We start from the raw sequence: 12,184 nt of genomic DNA on the forward strand, positions 1-12,184 counted from the left end.
CACTGTAGCTAGTGCTAGTGCTAACAGAAAATGAGACATCCGAGCTGGGACCTCACAGTTACTGTCCACTGAACGCACATGTCGCTGGATCACCTACTTTGCAGTGGGCGCCTTGACAACATTGGCTGCAGGATACACTCACACACACACACGCCAGCACGCACATGCACGCACAGCACACACACATTCATACACAGGCATATGACCACATGTCCAAATAAAAAACATGGGAAAATCCCTCTTATATTGTCATTCACCCTTCATCTCTCTCTCTCTCTCTGTCTCTTGAACACATGGACATCCAAACTCCACCCCAGTGGAATTTCTGTTGAACCCTTTGGGACATTTTGTTTGCCATCACATGGGCCATTCAGGCCCCTCCCACACAGAAAGCTGTGATGAGTTCATCAAGTCGATGTCGCACCCTTTGAACGTCTTTTATGACACCGCACTGCTTTTTATCCGCGTAAACAAAACACAACATTGTGCAACATGTGCGCACAAGTCATTCTGGTCTACAGCCCTAATGGAAAACATTCATCCATCCATTCATTCATTTTCTATACCATGTATTCTCTTCAGGGTCACGGGTGGAGCCTTATCCAGCCGAATTTGGGCGAAAGGCGCACTACAGCCTGAATTGGTCACCAGTCAGTTGCAGGACACATGCAGAGATCGACAACCAAATTCACTCTGTTGCTGAGTGGGAACTGAACCCACGCTGCCTGAGCCAAATTTAGGCAAATGTACCAATACACCATCAGTGGCTAATGAAAAACATTTGAAGACCAAAATCAAAAAAGCACAGCACAAATGCAGCTTTCAGAGGAAACTGAAGTCAAAGCAATAACAGCTGCCATTGTTGGTCTAACAGTCGGGTTGTTTCATTAACTCAATTTTGGATTGTTTGTGTTGGGTCAAAATTCTGGGTTATTTCCTATGAAATAACCCATTGTTGCTTCAAATGAAATATTTATTATATGCCAGTAATGTTTTTGTTGGGTCAAAAATGAACATTAGAGGCCCATCTACAGGCGCCTTCTGCAAGTGTACGTTTTAAGTATGACTGGCGGCCATGACAGCCATGGACATACTGTTCATATGTTGACACACGCAGCATCGCGGTCAAGTCAACGACACCTAATATAAGCACTTCATTTAGAATTCCGTTCACTCACTGTACTAAACATAAACTGACCTTAAAACCTAGGTGCAGTCCGTGCAGAACCTTAGTTATCGGTGCGGGGTTACAGCCGCAGAGATTCTACATATAAGTGGTTTCACTCTTATAACACAACCATGACGTTAATCTGACACCTCTGGACTAATGAGTGATAAGGTGCTAATGAACACAAAAAAGGGGGGGATTGTAGACGATAAACCCAGTCGGTCTCTTCTCTTCTTTTGTATTCTTTGTTAGATTGGTGTTTGCGTTATGTTGGGGGGGAAAAAAAATCAAAACACACATTAAATACAACCATAATAAAATCTCCCATTAACAAGGATAAATGTATGACGGTCTGATGTGACCAAGATTGAACTTTATTTTTTAACATTCCTAAAGGAACGTTCGGCACAAGCACAGAGCTGCTCATCGCAAAAGAAGCATGTGCTGGTTTTCTTCAGCTGGAAATTGAGGGAATTGTGAACACTTCCAAATAGCACAAAACCTTCAGGCTTCTTCTACGGAGAAAAAAAAAATCTTAAGAAAAGTATTGTTGAACAGCTGAACTTTATTCATGCTTGATGGGAGGCACATTTGCACGCCGACTCCCATCTGACATGAGTTTGAATGTGATTCGTTAATTCTGAACACAGCCAAAGCACGCAGCTGTAAGCGGGTGTGCACACTTGTGCAACCACATTTCTCTGTTGTTTATTTTTACCTTGCTACTTATTTCAATTGAGTTGTACAGGTCACAGGTTCCACAAAGGGTGGAAAAAGCTTTGAAATTTCTCATCTGGGTCTGATTTTTTTTCCATCACAAAAACCTGATATTTGAACAGGGCCGTATAGACTTTTTATCTCCACTTTCTATCATATAATGGGTTTTACAACACTAGTCCAGCCAAAGTAAACCATGCCTGGACACATAGATTTGGTTGTGTTCATTCAAGCCGGACAAGGTGTGAACTTGTACATTCAGCATTCCGTGCAATTTATTGGAATACGTACAATGAAACATCAAGGGAACTATGAAATTTGTGTTCTTCATAGAAAACCTCAAATCATTTGGATTCAGGATTTGGACGCTTTCTCGTCAGGGACCACAGTTCCCCTGACACTTGGTGTTGTGATGTGGTTTCCTGTAAGAACTTGCGGTTTTGCAACTCAGCTTCTTCGAGATCGTCCGCCATCCGACACCACAAGATTGGACGTGAAACTTCTCCTAAGTGGCTCTTGAGATCACCGGACAAGCTTGTGTGGCTGTGACGCGTTGATCTAATTATCAGCACCTGCAGATCATCCCGAACACGCAACAAAAACAAACACGTTTGTTTGTTGGTTGGTTTTACGAATCTGAGATTTGGGCGATTTGAAATTTTATGGGAGGGGGGAAATACTTAAGTAAATTCCTGAATGTACTTGAGCCAAACATCTTAAAGTGATGATGTTTGTAATGCTATAAGATTAATTGTCTATATTTTAACATCCATCTTAATTTTTTATTTATTTTCTTTTTTTTTTTTTTATTAAAACTTTTTAGAAGTCTGATAACTGGATCAATTTGCTTGCTCATCTGTGATCCATACGAGATAGCATATGTGGCTAAAAATGTGGCTTCAATTGAGAAAGTTCCACAGGAATTAAGACGACTGAGAGCCTCTGTTGATTTGCGGGGGTCGTACAATTCAGGTTTGACCAAACATTTTCAGGAAAAGTAATACCGCATTTAGGATTGAAGTAGATGCACACAAGTGAGCATTAACAGGAAGCTACAAGAAATCATTTCAAGCGATAATGCTCAATAAAGCGTCACTCATCAAAGTTTTTATAGTTTTCGTTGTGTTGGCTTTTACTGTTATGTGTGTTTAACTAACCATGGGAAGGAAGCATGTTAAAATCTTTAACTCTTGCTTTTAAAGTTGATAAATGTTTTGTTGACAGTGGCAGTCCGACCCTTAGACCAATGTGTCAGAATAGGCCTCCTTGGCGCATAATTAGTTAGCGGGACTTGAGCTGCACTTGATTTATTATCCATTTATTTTTAGACCAGTCTTCCAGAACAAATAATGCGATTGAATTATACATTTAATACAATTTCTTTTAAATCTGAAACATCATGGCATAGATTTCATAGTGTTTGGTTCCCGGTCACCATTGTTTCAATAAATGGAGAATAACAACTGATTTACATTGATGATTTGAATCTTTAGAGAGTTTGAAACCAGGCTGCGGTGTTTATTAGGAGTTTATTTTGTAAAATTCCATCATAAAATAGTACAGAAGCATGTACAGACCACCCAAATATTCAAAAAGAAAACATAAGAGACAAACAAAAGAAATACGTCTACAAAATGTCCCTGCCAAACAGATTGTGAATGAGTGGGAAAAAGCCTTCTCATAATTTATTTATGCTGCTTGAGAAAATGTCCTTTGTATCAATCCTCAAATGTTATGTGTCCTTTTTGTGCCGCCACCCCAACCCCACTGCACATAATTATAACCAAAAGCCTCAGAGTTATTGCATGACTCCAAATAAATGCCCCTCTGATGTTCTCTGTGTGTCACAGCTAATTAAAGTGGGAACAAAATGCTGGCGAAGAAGAACAAGAAGGACTTTTTCAGAATGTTGCTTCTCCGCGTGAACTTCAACCCTCCGAGGACACACTTGGAAAGATGAATTCGGCCACAAAGTGTGGTAAATATTGTACAACATACTTGATATTCTTCTACTGTGTCATGTAGAAAAATGTATTGTGTGTGGCTTTAATGCACAACAGATGTAGGGAAAGATCACGTTCAAGATCCCACTCGCAACAAAACTACATGTTGTATAAACATCTACAAAAAAAAGGGGGGTTGGTTTGTCATTTTTCCCAGCACAGACAAAACCACAAATTCCCGTTATACTCTGCAGTAAAACGGCTAATCTGGCTGCAAAGGCAACCTTTTCTTGCGTTGAGTGAAGTAGACCTTGTAACAGATTTGCCGGGTCATTCTCGATTAGAGTCACATTCACAATACAGAAACATTACACAAAATTGATTTCATATCTCCAAGGAAGAGCGTGATATTTTCAAATCGATCAAATTGCTTGTTATCTTAATTTGGCATAAAGCTGGAATGAAATGAACAGAATTCCACTACGAAATCGGTTGAGAGTCAACGCGCCTTGGGGGCTACATGACATTTTCTGCAGCAAAATGCATCATTTTACACGTGTGAAGCATACACATTAACGAATTAGCATTAGCGGTGATGTCCCGAGCATGACAAGTCCATACAAAAACAGAGACAGTGAACTTCATTAATTCGGTTGGACTTTTTAACAAAATAAATGAATCGTTTTTCATTGAATTTTGTTCAAATGTTTGGAACATACTATACATTTCTTAGAATGCACTTTTGGTGTGTAGAGATTAAAAAAAAAAAAAAAAAAAAAAAAAAGCATCACAGCTTCGAGATGTAGCTTGGCCTAAGCAAATAAAGCAAATAAATCCTCAACTCTTTATTTAAAATAAAAATGAATAAAAGACAGCCCTTTTTGTACAAAACATTTCAAAGTAAGGACATTTTGATTTCAAATTCTATACAGCAAACATATTAAACCCAGTGCAAAGAGAACATTTCATACTTCAATTTCCCCTTCACAGAATCGCACATAAACTCTGTACATTATACACGTCTACATCAAATTAGGCGTTCCAAATGTCACACGTGCTAGCAAGCCAACCATTAAAAATGGAGAGCTTTCGACATCACATTTTCTTCTTGTATTATGGGATGTGAAGCCAGAAATTTGGCTCATGCTGGGATATAATGTTGCATACACGCCATACTGGTCTTACATTATGTATTAGCGTGAGCACCGAGTGCCAATGTGAACAGTGTGGTTTACAGACCATGAACAAAACATAGCAATAATCACTGGCCTTGTATTATCTCTACTTCCATGTTTTTGTTATACTACTTTCACATTTTAGCCAATTCTGGCCTGTACTCCAAAAAAAAACAAAACAACCTAATCCCAGGGCTGATTTTGATCTTGGAATTTGAACGGTTCCATGATCTACAGAGCGGGGCCTGAAGCTCCATTTTTTTTAATGCTGCGTACAGCTAAACAAGAGACGTTTGAGACGCCTGCTGATTAAAAGGAAAGACTTCCTAATCCGCACAAGGGTCACATTTGCCAAAAGATATGTTGGCACAAAGTGAGGAAATAAGAATATATCACAAATCCTGCTCAAAAGCAAACCTAAAGCCATCTTGTAAAACATCTGAATAGTTTGTGGTCCGCCCCGGCTTTGTGGCCGAGGCTTTCCCGGAAACACGCACATGGAGGTTGGATCGAGTTCTCCCATTAGCCCCCTTTTTCTCCTGAGTTTGGCCTTCATGAGGCCAATAAATAAGCGCCTTCAATTCATCTAAACCTCATGACCACAAGGTATTTGACTTTGACCTTGATAAATGTCCTCCAGTTTGATGGTGAAGTCTTCCAGTTAATTATTCGGTCCAACATCATCACTTCTGAAGTCACAGCTCCTGAATTATGAATTTATACAAGCATGGGTCTTTGAGATTGTAAAAGTTTAGATTTTGTTATCCCTGATTCAAAGAGATTAACTCATTCACCGCCAGACATTTTCAGACCCTCTTTTACCCTAATGTTTGAAAAAAAAAGAAAAAAAAAGATAAATAAATTCCTGGGATTGAACGGCCGGACGGTGAAAAGACAAGTCAATTCGTCAATGGCAGTGAATGAGTTAAAAATAGAATTGAATCACAAGTGCTACTATTGGGACATACTGGGCCACTCTGTTGTTAACTCGAAACATAGCTAGCGCATTGTAGCCAAGGAATGCATTCCGTTTTGAAATGTTTACCGACGAGTGACTTCTTTCGCGGTATTTTCTTTTTAACTGCCACATTTTTTCATGTTCCGTTGTGTTATGATTGGGTTCACGTGGGCATGAGCAAGACTAAGAGTTGACCCAACGTGTGAGCTTAACACATCCCATCAACATTTCAGATGAATCCAGCCCGGACTCAGGCCCGTCCACAAGTGAAGGTATTAGCCAGTGATACATGCACTGTAATAGACAGCACTGCTAGCATCAGAAAGAGCAGATATAAGAGGACTGACTCCTTCTTCGCTGCCGCCATCTCTGTCGGCGCTGCTGACGCCACCGCTACCACGCCAGACCAGGACTTTGGAGCCGAGGCCACCTTGTCCAAAGGCCTCCTCTCGGCTTCTTGCGGTATTCACGTACTGGTCCAATTCATGCCTGTCCACCTCTGACCAGAATTCAGCAGAAGAAGAAGGCCCCATATGAGCAGCTGAGTCCGAATTGGATGGGTCTGCTATATGCACAGGGGGGAGGAAGGACGCGCAGGAAGTGGGGGAGGGTTCAGGAGGAGGCGAAAGCTGGCCCAGGTGAGCCGGGGGGAAATTGGAGACTGCGCTGCCATACATTTGGCCGTAGTAGCTGACAGGAAGGGAGCCTTGGTGGGGTTTAACCGTCTCGTGGAGGCTGATTGAGGACTGGGGATAGGACACAGAGTCATGGGGAGGTGGCGGGCATTTCATGGGACTCCTCAAGGCGATATGGCGGCCTGATGTCTGCGCCGGGTTCATCCGAGAACCGCTCGAAGGAAGCGGGCTCATGCTCGAAGCCATGCTTGAGTCGACCGAGGCCATTCTGGGATTCCGACCTGCACTCAGACCGTTCACCCCCACGTTCATTCCCGGACTCGGGCTCTGCGTCGGCGCACCGTGCATAGGGTTGTGGTGGTTGCCATAGTGATGGCTGTAATGCGGATTATGGTGGTGAGGATGGTGGTAGCTGTTCCAGCCTCCCATCCCCACTTCCTCCTGTGCATGCTGGGGGAAGAAGACTGATTCACTTGCTCCGTTTTCCAGAACATCCAGAGGGGACATCTCCGGGGTGGGCAGCCCGTAGCTCTCCAGCTCCTGGTGCCCCGGTGCCTGGAGGTCCCTGAAGTGGCCCAGAGAGGGCAGCAGGTGGTGGGAGTGGTGGTGGTGAGACACGTGCCCGTACGGAGAGCTTCCGGAGCCACTTTCTCCGCCCAGGGGGACGATCCCGGGACCCATGCCGTGGCTCTGAGCCAAGCTGTGAAGCAAGAGCCCCGGTTCGACGCGCTTGAGTTTCTTCGTGGTCTTCTTGCGGCGAGGCCGGTACTTGTAGTTCGGGTGATCCTGGAGGTGCTGAAGGCGCAGACGCTCTGCTTCCTCGACAAAAGGACGCTTCTCCGTAGAATTCAGTGCCTTCCACGACTGGCCTGATGGACACGAAGAGCAGCGTGTTAAAATTGATTGCATGATTGATATGCAGAGTGACAAGCTTTTGGTTAGCTTGAACCAAAGCGGAACATTAGTTAAGGTTTTGGGAAAGAGGGTGGTTTGGCTTTTGTAAAAATGTACTCTGGCGAAAAGAAATGTGAAGCAGGGGCAAAAAAAAAAATGCACAGTGGATCTCAGTGGGAAGTTTGGATTGAACTGTGATCTTCTTGGCAAAATCAGCTGTTTTGTTGACCCACTCATCCGCTCTCTTGCCATCAAGCTATCTGTCATCCGATTTCCTCCTTGGCATGCTCACAAAAACACTTAAAGACCTAACCCTCACAGAGTACCCACACTACTGTTCATCTTGAGCGCTACATGTAGCAAAGTCAAAATAATGTCAACCTTAATCTAACTTTTTACCTGCTGGGGTAATGAGCTCATTAGTTAGTTGATGATTCTGCTTCAATCAGTCTTAACTTTTTATTTTCTACTTTACTATAAATTGAAGAAAATGAACTATGTATAAATTGAAGAAATTCAATTTATAACAGCAAATAAATTCAAGCAATATACAAACACACACACACACACATATATAAATATATATAAAGAAAAAATATATTTATATTACGTTTACTGTGCAGTAAACTTCATCTTGGAATTTTTAAAAGTTTTTCTTTGTTATTCTCATATATGACGATGTCATTTTAAAGTCCCGTATGTCAATAAGATTTCTTTCATTGCCATGACACCATCTGACAAAGGTGACACCCAACCGTGCACCATATTTTATATGGCGTCCAGCGGAGTTCCAGTTTGCAGCGGTTTTACGGTCACTTTGGATCAAACCCTTGACTGAACTCTGACATTTATGACATAATGAGCACATGGACGCTGCACAAAGTTAATTGATGCTCTGCTGCGACATTTTCGGCTCTTTGCAAGATAGAGAACCTACACAAAATCTCCATAATGATAGCTGATTATGTAGATACAAATTGTTGTCTCATTCAAACCCATTCCTATTTATATTATACTATTTATATCATACTATTTATATTATGATCCATATATATATATATATATATATATATATATATATATATATATATATATATATATATATATATATATATATATATAATTCCTTAAACTAATTCCAGACATTCTGTATATTGTTTTACATTCCCTGTTTTTTTCATGCACGACACAAACATGTCTCCAGTTTATTGTGATAATGATAATATTTGATGATGAATGTGCTCGGATTTGCAATATCATCTAAACATTTTTTGGGAGTTTTTCCTTGCCCTCCTGGGGGTTCAGATCAGGGATGTCGTTAATATTTGTCAACCGCAGGCATGTGAAACCCTTTGAGACTTTTCTGCGCTAAATAAATACATTTGACTTGACTTGACTTAAACATGCAATCGTCTATTTGTTAAATGCTAAATTCCTTGAGATGCAGCAAACATGCATTACAGTGATTGCGCATGGAGACAAATACATGCATATGCCTTGGTACACTCCTTTTTCAAAAGTCTAGGGCGAGCATACGATTTTTTGATTTAGTGTCGCAATGCTGTAAAGACCACATTGTATTTTTAATTTTCTTAATAAGAATACAATTCCAAAAGACAAATAAAGTGGAATGGAATAAGCAGCATGGTTGAAATAATGTTTCCAACACAGTACACAATATATACATACCATAAATTCAAGCATAAAAGTTTTTATGACTATTTTACACATTCTGTTTTGCTGTCGTGAGGTCCTTAATAATGTGCTCAGAAAGGCACTTTTCACTTCATAAACGTAAATGGGACCAGATGGAATAAGACCAATAAAACTCTGCCTTGAGTGTCTATAAGAATGCAGTCCAAAATTAAGGTGAAAACAATTGACTGTTTTAGTGCAACGAAATGAGTGCTGAAACTGCTGAAAAAGCCAAAAGCAACAGACCCACGAGTGTTAAATTGTCGCTATTGGTCGAATTGAAAAGGTTGTCGATTCGAAAAGGCAATCTTTCAAACTTGCAACTTGGTGGTGGAGGTGATGGTTTTCTTACCGAGCATCTTGCTGAGCACAGCGTTGTGCAGGTCTGGGTTCTGCAAGGCCAGTCGCTTTCGCTCATCTTTTGCCCACACCATGAAGGCGTTCATGGGCCTACGGATCCTCTGCTCGCCCCCCACATCCTTCCCATTGCCCGAGACTCCCGCCAGATCTGGACTCTGGCCTCCTTCCGTGGGACGGCCCCTGGGCTCTGCTCTCCTGGCGCCTCCGTGGTCACTGGGAGAGCTGCAGTCCCCGGAGATGTTCTGCTCAAAACCCATTTCGAGATCAGACGCAGGACTCGGGGTCCTTGAAGCCCAAGTCCGGCTCACGAGAGACACCTGGCCGGGATGCGACAGAGCCCCCCGACACAAGCTGGGCTCGGTTAAATTCATTCCAGAACCGGGCCTGCTGTCTACTTTGATTTTAATCCAAGTGGAATTCTGCAAACGTCTCTCTCAGTTTTTTGGGTTGCAAAGTTTCACGGGTAAGCACACGCGCTTTCAGATGAAGGGGAGACGGATCGGGAGAGTGTGTTGGATTTGGACCACAAATCCTGAGTACAAACATGGAGATCCGAGAGGGGCGGGACAATGGGACAGAAACCAAAATATTCCTCAGAAGATATTCCACTAAGTCTCTGCGTTTTCCCACTGCCTTCGTTTTTGGAGTGACTGCTTTGCTGCTTCTGAGCCGTCTGACTCACTGGCTCGCGTCTGTCCTTCCCGCTAGGAACTTTGAGAACTTGTGGCCGGAGTGCGCCGACCCACGCTGAGCATATTTATATATATATATATATATATATATATATATATATATGTATATATATATATATTTACACACACGCATACACACGTGCGCACACACACACTCACACACAATGACACGCACTCATAGTGTGAATTTAACCAATGAGATGCCAGGCAACTGTGAGGGGAGTGGACGAGTGTGTGTGTGTGTGTGTGTGTGTGTGTGAGGAAACGGTGGCGGTCACAGAGGAGGAAATAGGGGGAGGCAAAGTTTTTAGGACCACCAGTACCCCCTCTCTTCCGAGCAGGACCCCCCACCCACGCCCTGCTTTTCTCCATCTTTCACACGCGCACACGCACGCTCACGCACGCACACCCTGCCCGCTGTACAGGGAAGATGTAATCAGAGAGGTTCCATTGTTTCTGCCCAACCGAGAATTGAGCGTCTCTCACACACTTCAGTACACACATTCAAGACACACACATTAGAAATGTAAGTGCACACACGCTCACACAAATACACAGACCCACTCGCACGCACGCACACACGGATGTATGTGCCTGCAACGGAACCTGTCGAATGCCTTTGAAGTAGTATGTTTTAAAATTCAACCAACACTTATGTCATTGAAATATGTCAGTTGAAAGCCAAACCATTATGCATTATGAATAAGAAACCATATAAATGTTTAATCACACCATCATATCGTGAACAACAAATTGATGTATGACTAATTTTGAAATCAGAAGTCTAGGACAGTGATTCATCAGGTGTGCCGCGGGAAAATTGTCCAATGTCAATTATTCTGACAAAAAAATACATTTTTTTCTAATTAAAAAAAATGGTTGGTTCATTTATTTATGCCAACCATGTTTAGTAACAGGCAAAACAATAAAATGTTCTTTCGCTAGATGACAGAAGGTACGTAGTGACCCTGTATAGCAACTTTTTGTGAATCTTTTTACCAGGTGGTATGCCGTGAGATTTTTTCCAAAATAAAATGTGCCTTTGCTCAATGAAGGTTGAGAAACACTGGTCTAGAATAATAGTTTTGTTCCACTATTCTTCAAGATATTATGAAAATGGGGTCGGTAACAAGGAAAAATGCTTGCTATATATCAGTTAATACGGTATTCATTACTTACGACAATTTGAAATTTGGCACAGATTTGAGCAAGAATCAAGTTGGAAGTTGACGCAAATGATTTGCTTTCACAAAAATGTGTTGGGCCCCCACGCTTTGAGTTTGACACGTGCACTTGTGCATTTTGATTTTGCTTTACAAGTGATGGCAAAGACACAAAGTGTGATGACACTTATTTTGGCTGTTGGGAGTGTTGTACTGTTACTTAAAACATTGCCTGTACAGTTGACAAAGGTTTTATAATGGTGATAGTTCAATCCTAGATCATCAATCTCCATTTTTGCCAATCTTGTATAAAGTACCTGACAGTGATACAGTACTTGAGTAAAAGTACCTTAACGGAAAATAACTTTGGTAAAAGTTAGTCACCTCATATCATATTACTTGAGTAAAAGTCTTCAAGTGCTTGACACTTGCTGTACTGAAGTATCAAAAGTAATTTTCTACTTATAAATGTACTTAAAGTGGAAGTCAACACAAACATATTTTTTCCAAGAACATATTCTATGTGGGGCCATTAGTTGAAACAATGCATTCTGATAAATATTGCATTTGTGGAATAAGAGTTAATCCACCCGTTTTTAGCCATCTCCGAGGACAACCATTTTGTTACTTCTGTCGACTGAAAATGGCATCACAGTCGCTGTCCTGAGCATCTGTGATGTCATTTTCAGTTGACAGAAGTGACAAAATGGCCGCCCCCTCAGATGGCTAAAAATGGGTGGATTTTGCTGCTAAATTTGGCTGCAATATTAATCCGAATGCCATG

General features: G+C 41.7%; 1 protein-coding gene across 1 annotated transcript; it reads right to left on the bottom strand.

Annotated features, from left to right (window-relative positions):
• Positions 1-3,480: 3,480 nt before the first annotated feature.
• On the bottom strand, positions 3,481-10,121 carry sox18 (SRY-box transcription factor 18). Its single transcript, XM_086043671.1, has 2 exons — positions 9,538-10,121; positions 3,481-7,465 (listed from the first exon to the last, which is right to left on the bottom strand). Exons 1-2 carry the CDS (start codon positions 9,914-9,916, stop codon positions 6,237-6,239), a joined length of 1,608 nt encoding a protein of 535 aa, XP_085899797.1. The 5' UTR covers positions 9,917-10,121; the 3' UTR covers positions 3,481-6,236.
• Positions 10,122-12,184: the final 2,063 nt, after the last annotated feature.

This window comes from Filicampus tigris, chromosome 1, assembly GCF_054856515.1.
Source record: "Filicampus tigris isolate MCC_2025a chromosome 1, RoL_Ftig_1.0, whole genome shotgun sequence".
NCBI classification, from domain to species: Eukaryota; Metazoa; Chordata; class Actinopteri; order Syngnathiformes; family Syngnathidae; genus Filicampus; species Filicampus tigris.

Coding starts and splice junctions, on each gene's coding strand:
- sox18 (XM_086043671.1), bottom strand. CDS start 9,916: ATGAATTTAACCGAGCCCAGCTTGTGTCGGGGGGCTCTGTCGCATCCC. Junction 7,466..9,537: donor TGTGCTCAGCAAGATGCTCG/GTAAGAAAACCA, acceptor CGTGTCCATCAG/GCCAGTCGTGGAAGGCACTG.